Genomic DNA, 21,885 nt, shown 5'->3' with positions numbered 1-21,885 from the left:
CCTCGGGAGGAATTTCAAAGTTCCTAAGGGGGAATAACCGATAAGGTCAAAATTGCCAAAGTAGGTGTTTTGATGTGTTGTGGTTAATAGATTTTATATTGTATGGGCAAATGGTTTTTGGCTTTTAATTTTTTATTAAGAGTAAGGTCATAAATTAGGTCCTCAGATAATTTTCATGCTACATAAAAGTACAGAGTCTAAAATATTTCGCCATAATACCGCTAGACTTGCCGTTATGCGTTAAAAATGACGGTAAGTGATGGCAGACAACTCTGGAATTTAGATTCTTCCTTATCAAAATAATCACCCCCAAAGAGGGAGGAATTTCCTCCTTTGGGAATGGGGAAACCATTGATGGTGTTCTGTCAAAGTGGGTAACGACCAGGTAATTTTTGGGAACCACTGATGTAGAAGGTCATAACTTTATTTTCTAGTTTTATAGATTATTGGTGTCATATTCATCACCAGCAGCATCGTCATCGTCCAAACCCTATTTTCCATATTAATAAATATGAAAGTTATTTACAGGTATTTGGCTTTAAATGAAAACTTCGACGCCATGACATCTTTATCGTCAAACCTTATTTCCCACTCCTACAACTGGATAAATATATTGTTCTAGAGAAGCAGACTTTTATTCCACAGGATTTTGTTTTAATTTCTTCCTGTATATATTCCGAATCCCTGCCTGCCAGCTTGACCTCTCGACGTATGGGCTGAAATAGGGTAGTGAGGGTGAGTATGGTGGTGATGGTGGTGGTGAAACTGAGTTTGGTGATGGCAGTGGTGACGTTGATGTTGGGTGATAGTGTGCGGGTTTAATATATCCTCTCTCTCTCTCTCTCTCTCTCTCTCTCTCTCTCTCAGGGAAGTGGTGAGGATGGAGCAAATTTGTGACGCAAGGTGGTAGAGTAGTAGCGATGATGGTAAATGTGATGTGTGGTGATGAGGGTGGCCAGAACAGCAGATTTTATCAATATCCTACGTAAAGCCCTTCACTACAGTGGTACATGAGTCATTTGTAGTCTTTCTCCCTTCAGACGATTTTTATAGGTTTGGAGAGAACAACTTTGCAGTGACGGGTGTAAGAGAGAACATTTGTAGTGATGGGTTGAAGAGAGCACATCTGCAGTGACGGGTGCAAGAGAGAACATTTGCAGTGACGGGTTGAAGAGAGAAAATTGCAGTGACGGGTGCAAGAGAGAACATTTGCAGTGATGGGTTGAAGAGAGAACATTTGCAGTGATGGGTTGAAGAGAGAACATTTGCAGTGACGGGTGCAAGAGAGAACATTTGCAGTGATGGGTTGAAGAGAGAACATTTGCAGTGACGGGTGCAAGAGAGAACATTTGCAGTGATGGGTTGAAGAGAGAACATTTGCAGTGACGGGTTGAAGAGAGAACATTTGCAGTGACGGGTTTAAGAGAGAGCATCTGCAGTGACGGGTGGAAGAGTTATAAGATCTGCAGTGACAGGGTTAAAAAGTTTCCATTGACTCCTAACCTGATGTTCCCGGAGTTGAAGAAAATCGTGTGAAGGAAGCGAGAATAAAACATAAAATACGCCGTCAGAATGAAGGCGTTAATAGGACCTCACACGCTTGTCGCATCCCACTGTGGTATAGGCTGGTATAGGCCGGTACAGTATGGTGACAGGGTTGGTGTGGTATTATAGACGACATTGACTTCGTAACACCTTTTCTATAGCAATTTATTGTGCACAATACATCCTTAATTTCTCTTACCTTACCAATTCAATCTTTGTATCGTATCGCTTGTTTCGGTAACGAACAGTATGATAAAAATTAGTGATTTTAAAATAAATGGCCAAGTAAAACGTATAACGAAGTCTCTGTGCTGCCTACTTCTCCCTTCACCTTTATCACTTTTTTCTGTGTCGGTCCGCTCTCGTCTTATTACTCCCATCTTTCCTGTCACTTTTAATTAGCCACTCCTCTTTCCTTTTCAGGTGGTTGTACATTGAGTGACGAGTCAAATGGTTTCCTGTAAGTCAGGGAACCATTTAAAACTCTGGGTGGTAACCATATAGCCAACTCATGCGTGTTCCCTACGTGTCAATAAGTGGGTTAGCGGAGGGCCATTGCCCCTCCCCTTGAAACAACTAACTCAAAGTCAAACAATCACCCCTTACGGGATTATGACGTCTGGATATATATATATATATATATATATATATATATATATATATATATATATATATATATATATATATATATATATGGAGCCTCTGTGGTAAAATGTGCGTTTTCGTACACTGAAGAACAAGGGTTCGCGCCCCGCCAGAGTAATAAACTTTGGGAGCTTTCTTTCTGGCCGCGTACTGCATTGGCGGACACAAGGGGTGCTGTGGTTGAACCATTGTCGCATACTATAAAGTATGCTTGCACCCAGTCGGCTTGCGCGGGCCGATTACACTTGGTTCACAGACTACACACACATCCATAGCCACTCCAACACTACAATTACACTTGGTTCACAGACTACACACACATCCAAAGCCACTCCAACACTACAATTACACTTACAAGCACTTCTCACCCTACATACAGTCTCTACCAGACAGCCTAAGCCATTTGGTAGAGATACATTGGCTGTATCGTCCCCACTTCGATAGGGACAGGCCGGTCCTGCATTGGACACTGAAACGGCTGATGATATATATATATATATATATATATATATATATATATATATATATACAGTATATATATGAGACAGACGGACAGACACAGGCACTAGGCAGATCAAAAAGAAATAATCCCTTTTATTTTCTTTTTAGCGGTGGAGGGAATCCAACAAAATGTTTTCACCATGGGAGCGGAATTCATCTTTTTGGGAAATAAAGCGAATGCTTTTGTTAAATTTCAATTGGGATTCACCATAAAAGATCTGTGGCAACAAAATTAATATGGATAGAGGAGCACATCAAATTATCAACTCCCTCACTACGCTGACAGTGGCTATATTCATTAATTTATTTGTTTTTAACCAGCAGTACACTTTGACGTCATATATTAACTTATTCGTCCTTGTACCAGATGATTATATTCAGTTTTGAAGGGAAAAAAATCGAATTAAAGGGGCCCTATATAACCTTCATTAATTCCATCGGTATGAAAGGAATCTAATAACCAGAATAAAATAGGCCAGTGGAAAAAAAAAGAAAAAAAAAGAAAATGCATGCTATTATTGAAAGGACCACGTTTCTGTAAGGAATCACAGTGAAAAAAATAGTCAGCAAATATTACTTCAGAAATAGGCTGAACGCTATGGCTTAAAACACACTCTCTCTCTCTCTCTCTCTCTCTCCAGCGAAACCGTGAATGGGTTACGATCGATCCCTTGTCGGAACTCGGATTTATTTTCATAGGTAGAACAAGAGATGGAAAATATCTTTATTCTCCTGTCCTTACCCTTCCTGCATAGAGAGAAAAAAAAAAAAAAGAAAAGAAAGAATATGCCCGATATAAATTTTCTCTTCGAACCATTTTTTTTTTTTCCAGACAAGACAGATATTGTAAGATTCTGTACACTTTTTGCTCTTCCTGTAAAATACAAGTTTGAGTTACGAGAGAAGGTTCACCGTAAATGTGCCTGAGAATCCGACCCTATGACTTCTTGGCTGGTGTTCTCATCGGTTAAGAAAGGTCCCTAACACCATTTCTTAAGTGATATATTGTGTTTTTAATACTTTACTGTCCGATTCTGTTAAGTAAATCTTTTTGAAATCGCTATACTCAGCATAAACGTACAAAATTATCTAAAGAAGCCATATCCAAAATAAATAGCAAAGGGAGACGTGCTAGGGAGACTCCTTACCTGGCGAGAAGACGGGCTGCTTTCTGTTAAAATGCTACCCAAGAAATCCTTTACTCCTGTGTGTGTGTGTGTGTGTGTGTGTGTGTGTGTGTGTGTGTGTATGGTGTTTCTTTGTGTTGTGTTTGTGTTGTGTGTTGTGTTGTATTGTGGTGTGTGTGTGTGTGTGTGTGTGTGTGTGTGTGTGTGTGTGTGTGTGTGTGTGTGTGTGTGTGTGTGTGTGTGTGTGTGTTGTATGTGGTGTGTGTGTGTGTGTGTGTGTGTGTGTGTGTGTGTGTGTGTGTGTGTGTGTGTGTGTGTGTGTGTACCTTTGCATACTGATGACATGCAACAAAACTTTAAGGCATCTCCCTGTCAGTCTGCTATCGTAGTGTATTCCTCTTTCCTCCTTTCAAATATACTTTTTTTTTAGCGATTAGTATTTTTGTTTTCTCTGTCACTTTCCATATTCTGTTGTTTTCATCTGAGATATATTTTTTCGTGTTACCCTGGTTTCACATTTTGGTTTTCATGGTTTCTTTGGGTTGAACGTAATTTCTTTCCCTGGGTTTCGTTTTCCAGAATATGCTTGTACTTTTTTTTTCGATTTTTCATATTATTTTCTTTCAGTTTCATATATTTCCCTATTTTGGAGCTCGACAATTAAAAGATAAGTATATTGATTAACCCCAATGGTCATACACATCCCACAAATGGCCATAAAAGATTGGGGGGCTGGCTTCCCCTTGGCTAGTTTTAGCATAGTCATAATCCTGTCCCGTCTCAGTGATTATGAGGAGGAGGAGGAAGAGGAAGAGGAGGAGGATTTCCAGGCCTTTCCAACATGATAACAGGATATTAATCGATTCATTATTAAAGAGAGACGGCGAGGATGTGAAGTATTGGTTTTTGATGAAGATTTTGCATGTTATTGTGAGGAACCCTGTCTAACCCTCCTATACCGTTGTGGACTGCGCTTTGTGATATGGGATGCTGGTGATGACGTTTGACAATTGCTGGTGTTCCATGTATGAGAGTAAAAGAAATTCGTGTCTTGCTAATATCGTACTCTCTCTCTCTCTCTCTCTGTCTCTCTCTCTCTCTCTCTCTCTCTCTCTAATGACATGATTCTACACTGAAGTACTGTTGCCTCCAAAACTTCTGTCCCTCTTCCTGATGTACCTCTTAAAATGATTTTAGTTTGGGTAAAGTTGCATATCCTCTCTACAGTCTCTCTGGTTAGTTTATGAGTGTTAGCCAGCTGTACTGTAGTTTGAAGTACTGTAATTAACAAGGTACAGAAGGCTACAGGAGGAACGGAACTTGTGAGGCAACAGTACATAGCAGTCATAACAAATTGGTGTTGTTTATGGGAGGGGGTGTGAGCTGGGAGCAGGGCAGTGAAATGGTGGGGGACAGCGACTTGAAGGCGATTTGTTTGTGGCCACGCCTTACGGAATTGAGGCGTCTGGCAATAGATAGATAGATAGATAGGAGAGCTCCAGCCCTGACAAAAGCATCAGCCTGTGAAACCTAAGCCTTGAACCTGTTTGGACATCAGACGGGTTCATATAGAGACAGTTTTACTGGGTCAACTGGTGGGCGCTTTGTTATATATATCTCTCTATGAATCTGCTGAATATGCCATTGTGCCTCGCTTGTTTATTGAAAAGTAAATTAATGAGGCTATATTGTGGACGTGAACAACAGCCGTGCAATATTACGCCACTGATATATAAATATTTTTTTACCATAGCCTAAAGCTCATGCACTGGTTCCACCTCTCTCTCTCTCTCTCTCTCTCTCTCTCTCTCTCTCTCTCTCTCTCAAAGTTCATGCAATGGTTCCACTTTTCTCTCTCTCTCTCTCTCTCTCTCTCTCTCTCTCACACACACACACACACACACACACACACACACACACACACACATAAAAGATTATTTATTTAAGGGCACAAATATCATTCAGTTGACTTTATTAAACATCTACATTTATGAGCACAGAAGCAGAGAAATTAGTAGGTATGAAGAAATATTAGTAAGCAAAATATAAATACCATGAATAATGAAGCAGGTGGACAAAATGTAAACAATATATATATATATATATATATATATATATATATATATATATATATATATATATATATATATATATATATATATATATAAAATTTCAGCCTTTACCTCTAATATAATCTTCATATTTATTTGCCATCAGAGGATTGTATTAACTTTGTAGACTTTATACATTATTATCTGTCTATCTATCTATTGCCAGACGCCTTAATCCCGTAAGGGGTGACCACAAACAAATCGCCTCCATGTCGCCCTGTCCCCCGCCATTTCACTGCCCTGCTCCCAGCTTACACCCCCCTCTCTCATATACCTCATAGCTCCATCCCTCCATCCCATCCTTGGCCTCCCTCTTCCTCTTCCCCCCTCCACCTCACTCACATACACTCTTCTCGTCAGTCTCTCACTCTCCATCCTATACACCGGAGAGGTTTAATAGCCTTCCTTAACCCTTTGACTTCCAGAGACTTAAATTACCTAAAATCGTCTGGAGGTGAAAATAAAGTAACACAGGTGATCGTAGTGAAGTAATTAACCTGCACCTGTGGAAGCACCTTTAAATCATGAGGCACCTCAACCCCTTAGCCCCAGGTCATGTTTTTCGCCTGTAATATCAGTCTTGGCGCGCGACTCTGAGGTTATTATCGGACCCTGGCAACCTACCCTTCAAAAGTGACGTCTGATTTCGTGTATGAGACGCATATGATTCGTGTATAATATGTTCGTGTATAATAATATTCGTGTATAATATATTCGTGAATAATAAGATGATTTATGTATAGTATGGTACGAAAACGGACACACTTTTGAATGATAGGATGCCAGGGTACGATAATGACAACCTCAGAGTCGTGCGCCGCGACTATAGCACCGTCAGATGATTTTACTCAGCTTGGGACAGAGTTTTCAACCTGGAGGGGTTAGATGAAGCTTTGTATAAGCCTCTTGGTAGTACTTGTCAGCTGGATAAAATCGTCTGGCTACAGGAACGCTAACAAGAATATATAAGTAGGGCATCGCAGTGAAATCCCCTGAATGAGGTGACGATTTATTTGCTCTGGTGATTAAGGCCTCTCGTACTTGAGGGGTTAATGGAGACTGTGTGTGACTCCTAGGCTCGTATTCTCGCCGGTTATGGAAGCTTCCTAACGCCTCCTCCTCACCGATTTATTTTTTGGATATGCGGTGACGATTATTTTCCTCTGGTGATTAAGGCCTCTCGTACTGAAGGGGTTAATGAAGCCTGTGTGACTCGTAGGCTCGTATTCTCGTAGGTTAAGGAAGCTCCCTAACACCTCCTCCCCAGCGATTTATTTTGGGGGTATGCGTGGTTAATACCTTTCGTAGGTTACTTTATGCAGAGGATGGCGATATTGCAAGGATTTATGTAACACAGAAAAGGACAGTAAGGTGTAATAAACACAATAAATCGCTTAGGAAAAGGAGCTAGGGAGCCTGTACGTGACTCCTAGGCTGGCATTTTCATCGGTTAAGGAAGCTCCCTAACACCCTTTCCTCAGCAATTGGATATGCGTGGTTAATACCTTTCGTAAGTTACTTTATGCAGCACTGAAGAGGACAGTAGGGTGTAATTAAAATAAATCGCTTAGGAAAAGGAGCTAGGGAGCCTCCTTAACCCACGAGAATGCGGACCCTGATGTTAAAGTCAAGTAAAACTATCTGAAACAACAAGAATGAATAATGAAAGTACGTGATGGTAGTGAAAGTATTAACATTACATCTAAATACATGGCATGGCCTTCAACCAGGGAACAAAAGCTTGATTACATATTCATAACCGATGCATATTTTTCTCGTGTAATATGGACTGTTTTTGTACTCTTGATTTTCCCCCTGTGTGTGTGTGTGTGTGTGTGTGTGTGTGTGTGTGTGTGTGTGTGTGTGTGTGTGTGTGTGTGTGTGTGTGTGTGTGTGTGTGTGTGTGTGTGTGTGTGTGTGTGTGTGTGTGTGTGTGTGTGTGTGTGTGTGTGTGGGCACTGTTGATGGTGTAGTGATGTGGTAAAAAGAGGAGGAGGGAAGGGAAGGAGGGGGTGGGGGAGTGAGGACGAGGATGGGAGAAGGGGAGGAGGAGAAAGAGGGAGGATAAGGGAGGTAGAGGAAGGAAGGGGGAGAGCAATGAAAGCAGTATGTGAAAAGGGTGGGAGGAGAGAGTGAGGCTTCAGTGCAAGGAAGGGGAGGGACAGGAGGGAGAGGAGATGAAGCAGGAGAGAGGAAGAAGGGGGGAGGATGAGGAAAAAGAGATGGAGACTGGGAAAGCGAGGAAGAGAAGGGGAGAGAGTGGAGGAGAGGAGGGGTGAAGGGGGAGAGAATGGGAAGCAACAAGGGGAGATTAGAAAAGAGGGAGAACCGGGTTACGGATGGGGGAGGGAGGGAGGAGAGAGAGGAGGGAACAAGAAATGGGAAGTGAGAGAGAGGAGTGGCAAGGTAGGAAGGGAGAGTGTGTTCACTGATCAAGGGGGAGAATAGGTTGGAGACTGAGGGAAAGGAATAATGAAAGAGAGGAAGAGTAGGGAAGAGGGAGGAGGGAGAAGGGAGGGAGGAGGATATAGGGGGAGGGAAGCTTCAGATAAAGGGAATGGAAGAAAGGGGAGAGAGGAGAAAGACAGAATCGGAAAGAGAGAAGGAGGAAGAGAAAGGAGTTACATGGAGTAATTGATAATTACATAAACAGACAATACGGTGCCAGCGAGGTGGTCTGTCTTTAATAGTGACAGGTAGTGCGTAACCTGTCACAGGATTACTAGAAAAGGATAGTACAGAAGAAGGCTTTCTCCCCCATCCATCCAACCCTCCGGCACAACGCCGTGCAGGAAGACATAAGTATCACTCTGCTGGATTAACAAACCTGAAGGAAATTTTGGAGGACAAGGAGAAATTAGTATTAATATGAAATTGATAAAAATATATATATACACAGTTTTTATATTTATTTTTGTACTTTAATAAGGAAACAAAGAAATACGAAACCATCCAGTACAACTTCATGTTCCTGTGGAATACTAAGTACTATGGAATCCCAAGTACAAGGGTGGACAACCAATCATACCGCCCCTGAGGATGGTCCAGGAGGAGTCCCTTCTTTGACACCCAAATTTTCCTTAGCCAACGTCGATAGCTGACAAACAAATATCTAACTTTCTTTTTCCATATTTTTTTACGTATTTGTAGTTGCGTTGTCTGTATCACTTTCCGGGAGCCTGTTACGGAAACTGATAGTATCGTTACTCAAGAAATATTTGGTAATGTCCAGGATAACTCTGTGTCCTGATAGATGTATGTTGTGTCCACTTGTTGGCGTATCCAGGGCAAATGTGAAGAGATTATTTATGCTTACATTATCAGATCCCTTAAATATCTTGAAGCTCTGGATTAGATTCCCCTTCTGTCGACGTTTGGATAAAGAGTAATGGAGGAAGATAGAAAGGGAGGAGGGACGGGAAAGATACCAGGGTGAAAGGAAGGAAGGGGATGGAGGGGAGGGAGGAGTAGGGAAGGGGAAAAGCTGAGAGAGAGAGAGAGAGAGAGAAGAGGGGGAGGGGGAGTAGCTGCCCGTAGACAAATCCGGACATGGTTTTATGACAGCAAAAAAGTATATATATTTTTCCATCCCGCACACGCACGTTCACCAGCTGCAAATTCCCACGTTGCTTTTGGCGTGAATATATGAGTCTGGGACTTTGTAGTGTGATTACGCAGTTTATCAGATATTTCAATCCAGGTGAATGCACTGTTTCCCAGGCTTGCTTGCTTGGTAGTTTTCCTGTGTGTGTGTGTGTGTGTGTGTGTGTGAGAGAGAGAGAGAGAGAGAGAGAGAGAGAGAGAGAGAGAGAGAATGTTTATCCACCTCTTCATCTGGTTTCTTACAGATACCAAAGTGAGACCAAAATAATATAAGGAGGTAGATAGATAGACAACTAGATAGACATAGACAAAAAATAGATATAGACATGGGTAGACAAAGATAGATATAGACAGATAGATATTCGAAAAAAAAATAATATAATTGTGAGGTCAACAGAAAATACGGTATACATCGAAACAGAATATATATCTCCGTCTTTCTGGCGTACAGGTGCCAAACCCGTCTTCTGGTCTGATGGACTACGCCACCACGATGAGACCCGAGTACCACCAGGCCATCATTGACCTCATCCACCACTACCGCTGGGATCACATCATTTACCTCTACGACTCCCATGACGGTCAGTGAGCACGTCTTCTTTTTACCATAGTTACCCCTCCCTGCATCCCGTTTTTTTCTGCTTTTTCCTTCCGCTACAGGTTGCCTACTAAATTATTTTACTACTGCTTCTTCAAAATTTACCTCTAAGACTCCACGACGGTCAGTGAGTCTGCCTTTTTTTTTTTTTTTTTTTTTTTTTTTTTTTTTTTTTAATAGTTGCGGTACCTATTCCAACCTCCCGTTTTCATCTGTTTCCTCCTGCTACTGCTTGCCTGATGAATTACTTTACTTTCGCTGCTTTAAATTTTACCTGTGCTACTCTCGCGACGGTCTGTGTTCCTGTCGTTTAATACAGTTAGCTCTTTCAGCCTCCTGTTTTATCTGCATTTTCTTCTCTTTTCCTGCTGAATGGTTTAACTTGCACTTCATCATTTACAGATAAGATTCCTTCCATGGTTACTGCTCTTGCCTTTTACCATTGCTTTCTTTAATCAACCTACCGCTATTTTGTAATATTTTCTTATTCATTTTTCTCTCTAGGCACATTATATTGATGCTCCGGATATATTTCTCTCTCTGTCTCTCTCTCTCTCTCTCTCTCTCTCTCTCTCTCTCTCTCGCACAACACTAGCTGTTTGCAAATTCCGTATACTACAGCTTTATAAACACACACAAACAAAGAGAGAGAGAGAGAGAGAGAGAGAGAGAGAATAATGCGCGTTCCCCCTATTCGTACGATTTCAACCAGGAGGTTGCCATCTCTTGAATATAGTTTATTATTATTATTATTATTTGTATTATTATTATTATTGTGGATGTGATAGGAAATGTTAGGAGGAATACACTGAGGTGGTTTGGCCATGTGGAGAGGATGGAGGGTGAAAGACTGACGCAGAGAGCGTATGTGAGTGAGGTGGAGGGGGGATGAGGGAGGGGGAGGCCGAGGATGAGATGGAGGGATGGGGTGGAGGGGCACATGAGAGAGGGGGGTGTGAGTTGGGAGCGGGGCAGTGAAATGGTGGGGGACAGGGCGACGTGGAGGCCATGTGTTTGTGGCCACCCCGAACGGGATTTAGGCGTCTGGCAATAGATAGATAGATTATTATTATTATTATTATTATAATTATTACTACTACAACTAACAACTAGTACTAGTACTACTACTACTACTACTACACACTTTCATTCTCCACTCCAGCTTCTATCAAATATTAAATCCCAATTATCAGATTCCTCACCACTTACTTCACTAACTCCATGTATTCTAATCTGTAATTACTCACCTAGTCTAGTCATTTACATTCTTCATCATTCCATTATTCAGTGTACGTACAGTCCGAGCCAAAAGTTTGATTAATATTTCATCTCTTGTAACTATCACTTTCTTATGCTGGCTGACATTCCTAAGGTGAGAGAGACTTGAGTATGTTTCTCTGCCTGTTGTTATCTTCACCTCTGTGCGTCTCGCTTTCTTGTGCTTGCTGATATTTCCACGCGGAGAGGGTTTTGGTGTGATTCTCAGCCCAGTATTTCACATTTCCTTCATACTTTCATCTGCTGGCCAATATTCTCAAGATGAAAAAGCCTTTTTTAGTTCCACTGTCTCATATCACTTCTTATGCTTCTCAGTTTTTTCTTCTGGCTAATATTCCTAAGATGATGGGGGTTTGGTGTGTGTGTGTGTGTGTGTGTGTGTGTGTGTGTGTGTGTGTGTGTGTGTGTGTGTGTGTTTTGTCAAATGTTTTACCTTTTCCTTCTTATTTTCCTCTGCTGGGTAATATTTTTAACACGAGGGAGGCTTGGTGTTTCTTTTCCCCTAATGGTTATACGATGAGTCAGGGGGGATTAGATGCAGTGGTGTAATGGGCACATTTTGCTTCCTGACTGTATTGCCAGTTCTTATTCAAAATTTACACTAAATTCAATTAAAATAATTCCATACGATGTCTAATAATTCAGGTACAGTCAGCAAATCCTTCTCCAATAACCTTTCGTGCTTCACCTCCAATCAGCCAGCAGATCTGAATCGTCTTCACTCTTATACCATTCCCTTCACTAATCTGTTTTCCAAACCAGCGCCATCCGTTATCAAATTCTGATAATAATCCCTCTTAACTTTGCTCACGAGGTTCATTTTAATTAAACGTAAGTCACTAAGTGCAGTGTGCCTGCACTTTATTATATCCTCGTCAGTAAGCTATCGTCCACACAGACACGACAGGTCACCAGTTCGTCATTAGGTCAGTTTACCTCACGAATGTCTAACCTGCCTAATTGCCAATCAGTAATCTGTCTGATCATGTACTATTTTTTTTTTTTCGTTTCAGTCAAAGTACAGTCGTTCATAAATTATATCCTCTCTCTCTCTCTCTCTCTCTCTCTCTCTCTATCACTTTTCCATGCTCTAATCCCGCCTCGTAAAGCGTTGGTCTCTTTTTTAATTCTTCTTCTTTCCTTTTCTCTTTTTCCATGCGTCCTTTTCCCTACCCTACCGTTTCCCCTTTAATTCTGTCTCTTCTCTCATAATTCAGTTTCTTCGTACTGTTTCACGCCGCTGTTCCTCCTGCTCTTCCTTCCGTTTCTTTCCTTTTCCTTTCTCATTTCATTCCTCCTTCCTCTCCCTCTCCACGTCTTCCTTTCTCATCTCCATCACCTCCAAAACTCACTTCTCTCTTTTCTTCCATTCCTTATTCTTTTTCTTCACTTCTCGATTTTTTCTTTTTCATTCCTTTCTTGTATTTTTCTCTCCTTCCACTCCTTTTTCCTCTCTAATATCTCTTCGTGTAACTTTCATTATCTTTCCTATCTTCCTCTCTTTTCCTTCATTTCATTTTTCCCCTTTATTCATTCCATTTTTTTCTCTCATCTCCCTCATCTCCAACTCCTCTCCAGCACCTCCAAGCCTCCCTCTCCCATCCCGCTCCAAGATTCGAGCCCCAAGTGATACTCTGCCATTGACCCCGGGGCACTCCAGGAATGTATATATGTATAGAGATGGCTCGCACAGTGGCCAGAAGCGGGTATTTGTGTCTGGAGCAGTATTGTGTGTGTGTTTGTGTGTGTGTGTGTGTGTGTGTGTGTGTGTGTGTGTGAGAGAGAGAGAGAGAGAGAGAGAGAGAGAGAGAGAGAGAGGGAGGGAGAGAGAGAGAGAGAATAAAGCCATAACCTCCCCTCCAAGTAGAGTCCGAGGGAAAAATATCAATCCAGGACAATGGACAATAGCACTTCCCCCTCCCCCTCCGACTCTCCTCTCCCTCCGTCTGCCCTCGCCCTCCGTCCCACCCTCCCCTCCCTTTTTTCTACAGTATGATATGTCACTTTTATGCAGACACTTTTTGTCTTGCTTTTTTACTGATGCTTCTCTTCATTGTTTTGTTTTTTTTCTTCCATTCTTGCCTATTTTTCTTGTTTTTTTCATTTTCGAACAACTATCTTCCTCTTTTTTATTCACATAATTTTTCTCCCATATATTCCTTTTATCATCTCTTTATTCTGCTTTTCTCTCACCCTCCAGTTATCTACTCCTTTCCTTCCCCCACTCATGCTCTGTCTGTCTGTCTGTCTGTCTGTCTGTCTTTGTCTGTCTGTCTCTGTCTCTCTGTCTCTGTCTCTGTCTGTCCGTCTGTCTGTCTGTCTGTCTGTCTGTCTGTCTCTCTCTCTCTCTCTCTGTCTATCTGTCTCTGTCTCTCTCTCTCTCTCTCTCTCTCTCTCTCTCTCTCTCTCTCTCTCTTTCTCTCTCTCTCTCCTTGTATATTTACTAAATGTGTTCATTAACTATTAACTGTTTCACCATTCCCTTGATGACATTCCCACTACCAGCCATTCACATGCCTTAACCCTCTCTTCCTCTCCCTCTCCGTCCCTGTCTCTTCCACTCTCTCCCATTCCTTGCTTCTGCCTCAGATTCTATATATCGCTGTTATTACTGTTGCCTCAGGCTGATCTGGATGTGAGCTCGGTGGACTGCAGGCTGAAGTTGCCCATCTCCTGCACTCCACCTTCTTCCTTTCAGAGGATAGGGAGGGAACTGAGGAACCTGTGTATAACCAGACAGCGTGGCCTTCCGGTTATATCTGTCACCAAGTGAAGGCTTTCCCCAGCAATAAGCTACATATATAAATAAATGAAAGAAAAGCATTCGGGAGCCGAATGCTAATCACCCGCCAGAATATGCTGTTGGCCAAGTCCAAGATTACACCATGTCTTGATACCCTGAAGGTTTTATGTTGATAGCTCAAGCCGTTCATGGGATATAATGGTGAGATAAAAACTAGTTGACCTTTGGCAGCCATTTTGGTGACCTTGACCTTGACCCCAAGTGCCCATTTTCGAACTCAGCCAAGAATTTGGCCATATCTTGATATCCTGAAGGTTTCATGGTGATAGCTCAAGCCTTTCATGAGATATAATGGGAACACACACACACACACACACACACACACACACACACACACACACACACACACACACACACACACACACACAGAGGCGAGCAAAAACGTTATCGCTCCGCCTTGTAAAGGCGGAGGGATAGTAAGACTAAATCGTGTGAGAAGCCATCGTCGGAACTTGCAGAAGACATGAACGGAATTCCATACAATTGGAGCAGAGTGTGTGTGTCCTATTTATGAACCAACGCTGTGTGTGTGTGTGTGTGTGTGTGTGTGTGTGTGTGTGTGTGTGTGTGTGTGTGTGTGTGTGTGTGTGTGTGTGTGTATGTGTGTGTGTGTGTCAGAGGGAGTAGGTTTGCGTACGCCCGCAGTTCACCAATACACTCTTTTTAATTTAACTTGGTCTAAAATTCTCCTCCCAGTCGAATGCTGAATTTTAACAATAGATTAACGCCAGAATGCGATACTAATCACGAGGTGCTATGGAAGGAACGTAGAGCGGTAGCATTATCTAAGCCACTGGTACGTGAAATAACCTACAAAAGAATGAAATTCTTGGCCAAGCGAAGATGAAAATAGTATAGATTACGTTTATGGGTTGGAGAATGGGATGGGTGTGGATGAGGGAGAGGAGTGGGGGTGGATGGGAATGAGGATGGGACTGGGAGAAGGGGAGATATAGAAATGAGAGAAGGAGGAGGAAGAGAAGGTAGGTGAGGGAAGCGGTGAAGTAGGAGAGAGAGGTGGGAGGGAAGGAAGGGTTGGAGAGACGAAGTCAGAGAGGGGTGAGGACGGATGCGGGAGAGGGGAGGATGGGGGAGAGAAGTAGGGAGGGAAAGGTGGGATAAGGAGGAAAGAGAGGAGGGAGGGAAGTAAAGAGGGGTGAGAGTGGGTGGAAGAAAGGAGAAGAGGGGAGAAAGAGGAGAGAAGAGGTAGGGAGGAGAGTACAGAGGGATATGGACAAGAAAGGAGGTAGAGAAGTAGAGGGATTGGGGTGGGTGGAGGAGAGAATTGTGGGAAGGGAGGTAGAGAGGTGTGGGGAGGGTAGTAGAGAGGGATGGGGAAGGGGGGAAGAAGAGAGGGGTGGGGAGAAAAAGAGAGGTGTAGAAAGGGACGTACAAAAAGATGGGGAGGGCTGCAGAGAAAAATAGGGAGAGAGGAAAGAAGAGTGTTGGGGAGAATAACAGTCTTAGGGGATCTGGCAACCTCTAAATGATCTTATTATGCTTAGGACACAGCTCTGGCAGTGAAGTAGCTGGACGGTCTCCTTTAACACATATAATACAGTGATCTCCATTGCATTTCATTGACATTCCAGTCAGACGGTTATATCTACCTTGGCATCACCTTAAGGGGGTTAAAGTCTTCATTACCCCTTCATTAAAGTAACTTATTTTTCTTTTTGATTCATGCCACTGTCAGATGAATATTTTTAGATTTTGGAAACGTGATTTTTTTGTTTTACTAATTCGTCCTACATTTATTAATTCTTCCTGGAACCAGTCATAATTAGGTTTTAGAAAAACAAAATATTTTTCATTTTAATCTCTACCACATAAATAATATATTTTTATTTTTTGAATTGATTATTTTCTATATTTTTTGCGTGCGGTAGATTATTTTATTTAATTTTTGGCATAAACGATAACAATTACTTCTTTATTCATAGCTCCGCCAGTCATATGTATTTACCTTGTGGAGAAAGCGTTTGAATTATTTTTTTTATTTTTATAATCATACTATTGCATTTAGTTCCAGGATCTCATATGGAAGGGGTTAGATATGTTCCTAACTGGATACTACAATATACTGAAATTACGTTCTCCATACGTGTCAAGTGGGGTTGGTGGAGGATTAGTGCCCCTCCCTGTAAAACAATTAACTCTTAGCCCTTGGCCACCCCGTTTGGGATACATGGCGTCTGGCAATGAATGAATGAATGAATTGTTGTGCTTAACGCTTTGAATATGGTGGCTTATTTTCTTTCTTCATGCTAACTCCTCAAATTTATTCAACAGTTTTACTTTATTGATGTTTTTTTTAATTCCCTCTTCCTCCAAACAATTTTCATCAACGATTTTTTGTATAGTCTAAGGGGTTAATGAAGACAATATTTATTCCTTCGAGGTGGAAAAGTCTCCCTTACTTTAATGTAATGGTTTGGTAGCAGGAAAATTAACTTAAAAATACGTCACTGGATGGAAAGGCCTGAGTATTTCCGTACGATGATAAAATGTTGAGAAATTAGTGTGTCCCGTAAGAGAGAGAGAGAGAGAGAGAGAGAGAGAGAGAGAGAGAGAGAGAGAGAGAGAGAGAGAGAGAGAGAGATTAAATTGTAGCAGTTATCTGTTGACATCTTTCGTACAGAACGTAGCCTGTCACTATTTTGCCTTCTGAGAGAGAGAGAGAGAGAGAGAGAGAGAGAGAGAGAGAGAGAGAGAGAGAGAGATGAATGTAAGAGAGAGAGAGATGAATGTAAGTGGTGGTGGTTGTGGGCTGGCGATGAGAGATAGACAGAAGGATGAATGCCAGTGGTGGTGGTTGTGGGCTGGCGATGACGGGGCCAGAGAGCGCTGTGATTGGTGGATCCGAAGCACCGAATCTTCTCAGTCACGGCCTTATATTTTCCATTTATTTCTTTATCATCACACATTTCCACAGCAAATATACACTTGGTAGGTTGTGTGTGTAATGTTGTTGCTGTTTGTGATATCATGAGTCTTTGTATAGCCACATTATTGCAAAGGAATGTCAGAGTTTAAACTCATTTGATTTCTTGCATCCCGCCACTTCTCTCCACCTTAACGAGACAGCTGAGAGTCTCGGCTTTTCGCATTTATCTTGTTTGTCTTATAATTCCAAAATTAATGTACACGTCATAGATTCTTTATATTATTTTAGTGCTGCTAATGACTGAAACCTTATATAACATTTGTAAACGAAAATTACGTATAGAAACACGCATTTGGTAACTCGCGTTTCGTCTCCGAGTCTTCCTCTCGTCATCTCCGAGCCCTCTCTCGCCACTTCAAACTGATCAGCTCGCATTTATCTAGTATTTACCATATATTTCCAAGATTGTTTCATAGGTCGTTTTTACTGTCGCGTTGTTAATAATACCTTGAGCCTTCGCACAGGTCTGCAATAAAATAGAATGTTGTACTGTTTAACCGTGGTGTGATTACCCATGATTCCTATCCCTCTCCTCCTCGCACTGCGTCACTCGAGTTGAAACTGTGATCTGTGATTGCATGTGTGTGTGTCTCTCTCTCTTTCTTCACAAAATGCAGCTTATTTCGGCCGGACATTACCCAGTTGGACTCCAGTGGGTCTTACCAAGATTATTATGCTAGTGCAGGTAACTACAGACATACGAGACGAAGGAATTATATATGGAGAAGTTAGGTGTGGGGATTACCTGTGCAGGCATTAAGCAATCCGGCCATCTTGGGGTGAGTCTTGTGGAACATCTGACTTATTTACTGCGATGACATCTTTTCCATTTCATTTATGTATCATCAGACAATTTTATTATGTTCAGTAGAGGCTTTTCGAACTGTAGTTGAAAATAGCCTTCATTAACCTCTTCATTGCTAGGTGGCTCTCCTAAGCCGAGGAAAATCATCTGGAAATAGCAATAACAATGAAAAGTACGTCATTGTCATGTTTGTTAGTCAGAATAATATGTATAGTATCTATATATAGCTGCCTTTATTTTAAACTGCATATACATGCATTCAAGCATACTTACATACGTAGTATATGTGCATATACATGTGTGCATACCTGCGTGTTTTCCTGCCTACATACCTACGTATTGAATGAAGTAGCCTATATAATTTCATAGCAACAGAAGAATGATAAAATGTGCATTTTTGGCGAATTCTGGTCTTCTGAATTCTAAATATGGTCATTAGATTTTTTTTTCTCATATTCCTAACATATATACGGTATATGTGATTGACGTAGGCAGTGCCATGTCTGGTTCGTGAATATTATGGTGTTCTTGCTAATTTCTGGCGATTTCATATAGTGTAAGAAGGACCTCCAGTCTGAAGATCTCTCATTAACGGTCGGCGGCATCCGACCCCGGCAGCTGCGCCGCCATTTTTTTTTTTTTTATCAATCTCTTAAACGGAGTATAATATTCCAGATAAAACTTTTATAAAGACATTCTCGGACTGGAGCGGTGTACTGTAATAAAAATGCAGTAGACCTTTATTCGTCCCTGATGTAAGCATAGCTCACTCACACACACGCTCACACACTCATCTGCCACCACACACACACACACACACACACACACACACACACACACACACACACACACACACACACACACACACACACACACACACACGTGCACTCATCCACCACCTCATTCACTGTCACAAACACTCGTTCACTCGTGTGTGTGTGTGTGTGTGTGTGTGTGTGTGTGTGTGTGTGAGAGAGAGAGAGAGAGAGAGAGAGAGAGAGAGAGAGAGAGAAAGTGATACCGTATCAGTTCCTTTAGCAATAGAATAATCAAAGCCATCCTGTCTCTGCTAACATTTTTTTGATTACAATGGAAAGAGAAATCTTAAGCGAGAAACCTCAGTTTTAAGTGTGCTTTGAGAGAGAGAGAGAGAGAGAGAGAGAGAGAGAATGGTGACAAGTGGTGCTGGTTATGGTGCATTATCATCACACGCCATTTTCAGGCGTTTTAAAAAGATTTTAAGCAACAAGGCTTCCATATCTCTTGACTATCCCTTCACCCACCCCGACTTCTTTTCTCGCCCCCCTCCATCTTCCTCCCTCATTTTTTACCTTCTCCCTCCCCTCTTCCTTTTCCACCTCCTCACTTACGCTTTTCCTCTCTTGCCCCTTATATAATTCCCCCCTTCCCCCCCCTTTCTCTCCCTTGTCTCCTCCCTCCCTCTTTCCTTGCTTCTTTAACTCTTACCCCTAACCTTTCCACCACTGCACACCACACTCCATGATATATCTCGACTTTGAGACTAAATTCAGGCTCTTCTGAATCACTCTTTCCTGAATATATCTCTTGCCGTTATCTGTAAAAAAAAAAACTAGAATGTCTTAAATGTAAACCGGAACAATATAAATAACGTTTAGACCATGCCAGGGTTAAAGGTTAAAATGTTGATAAAGTTTTCCATATCGCCCTCCCTCTCCACCCCCTGCTTCCTTACCCCTTCGCACCTTCCCCTAACCCTCGGCCTTTCTCCACTCCACAATTCCTCTCTCATGTGTAAAGCTTTTGCAGGCTTTTTGCTTCATGCCGTCTCTCACCCCACCCAACACCTTGCACCAGTATTCTCTCTTTCTCTCTCTCTCTCTCTCTCTCTCTCTCTCTCTCTCACTCTCTCTCTCTCTCTCTCTCTCTCGTATGGGCCTGTCGACCTACCTATTTTTATAGTCCCCTCTGCTTTTTTATATGTACTCTTAGGGCAAGACTAAAAATCCTTTTATATGTAACTTCCTGACAGAACTAGTGATGATTCAAGCCGCAGATAAGCTTTGGAATATTTCGTCTTTTTTTTTCGGTTCGAGTGTTTTCTGAGTAACCTGTCTTGTATTAAGGTTGATATTATTAATATTAACATTAGAACGGTATATAGAGGAACCCACCATCACCTATGGAGGTAGTGGTGCCATCGGGTGACTACACTGGGTGACAAGCCAGACTGATCCCGTAAACCAGGAAACCGTTTATTACTTTGCGTGATAACCTTATAACCAGTTGTCGTTAAGTGGTTTAGTGGGTTAAGGCGCTCCAACCGGATTGAGTCTGCAAGGATATATGTGTATCCTAGAAGTGATTGGAGTTTCTCACAGTGCCACTTTGGGACGAGTGAATGTGGTCACTCTCACCTTAAATATCGTGACTGCTAGCCTAGCCTGGGGTTCCTGCAATCCTGGTGGGACAGAAAAGGTTTGGATAATGAAAGAATGAGTAGTAGTGATTTGTATAGGAAGTCTAGTTGCTCTGAAAATATTCGGACCAAAATCACCAAAACGAAATACTCAGAATCGTATCACTATTTAGTGCTTACTAGTTTTGTGAGCAGCGTTTTATGTACGGTACCATTATTTTTTTTTTTACTTTTGCCTTAATAGTAAACACTTGTTTTTTTTTAGCACTTTCACTGCAAAATGGAGCATTGCTGGGTGCTTAGATATCATAACCCCTTCGCTAATTCAGATATTGCGTCAAAAGGGTGAAAAGAAAAAGTCTTGTAAGAGGCGCCAATCAAAATAGCAGTGTCGTAAAGGTGAGCACTGTTTACTCTGCGACGACACCAGATCTGGCCTGCTTTCGACTGTCAGCCTGTGTTTTATGTTGATTTACTGTTTACTGAAGGTTAAGAAGAAAACGTTGACCCCACCGTGCTGCCTATTAGGTGTACCGTCCACTGCAGACATGGGTGTACTGTATGTATACATCTGTGCGTCTATCTGTCTGTCATCTATCTATTTGTATTATCCATCAGCCTTCTTGCCTGCTTACCCTGCCTGCTTGCCTCATTAACATTCGGCATTAACGCCCACCTGACCCCATACCTCCACAAAAGAACACGTTTCCAACCAAATCCCATTAACGCCATAAATAAGCCGCCTCCAGTCAGTAAGGAGAGAGAGAGAGAGAGAGAGAGAGAGAGAGAGAGAGAGAGAGAGAGAGAGAGAGAGAGAGAGAGAGAGAGATGGGGGTGGAAGGGGACGGGCAGAGGGGAGACATTAATATTCAGGGCCGCCTCGCAGATCATCACAACACATTCACCGCCAATTTCTGACACCCTTTCAACACGTCCCGTCGACTTCAGTGGCAACCCTCATGCTGACTGTGGCAAACACTACCGTTGCAAATTTTGGCAGCGGGGACATTTTTAGAACTGTTATGTTTCAGAAATTTTACAAACTAATTTTAAACATCCCACATATTAACGTTGTAATCATATTCATCCTAACAACCACATGTAGTCGTCATCATTTCAAACCTTTGCAAACTTTCATGTCAGGATTTTTTTTTTTTTGGAGGGGGGGGGGCGGGCAAACTGTCATATCCATATGTTTTCTCTATTAGCTGCTAATGAGGTTCGTCGGAAAAAATTAGGTAAAAAAAAATTTTCACATTTTTTTTACTCCAAGCAGCGCAGGTCAATTTGTCTGCTTGCTGATTTAAGATTATACACATTAATATTCTCGTATATTATTTATTTTGTGTCGAAATTACCCCCTTCAGCAAGTGACGTAGTTTTATAATTTATTTCCTCTGCCAGACTTATTCAACGTGTGCTACTTTTATGATCATTCCAGCCTGATTAATCTTCTCTGTGCAGAGTAGATTCGTTTAGTTATAGAAAGAAAAATACAAATGTCAATAAGATGGAAACTACTAA

The 21,885-nt window shown here is 41.8% G+C and overlaps 1 protein-coding gene across 1 annotated transcript in view; it reads left to right on the top strand.

The window, feature by feature from the left end:
* The window catches only part of LOC145391860 (glutamate receptor 1-like), a 537,754-nt gene that overhangs the window by 206,250 nt on the left and 309,619 nt on the right, over positions 1–21,885 (top strand). The window contains exon 5 of the mRNA XM_080266379.1: positions 9,984–10,113. Coding sequence (XP_080122505.1) covers positions 9,984–10,113 — 130 coding nt within the window. The remainder of the gene's footprint in view (positions 1–9,983; positions 10,114–21,885) is intronic.

This window comes from Coenobita brevimanus, chromosome 1 (genome assembly GCF_032717465.1).
Source record: "Coenobita brevimanus isolate Jiangsu-jjx chromosome 1, ASM3271746v2, whole genome shotgun sequence".
NCBI lineage: Eukaryota > Metazoa > Arthropoda > Malacostraca > Decapoda > Coenobitidae > Coenobita > Coenobita brevimanus.
The sequence above is the reverse complement of the archived record's forward strand: the minus strand, read 5'-3'. Positions and strand labels throughout refer to the sequence as shown.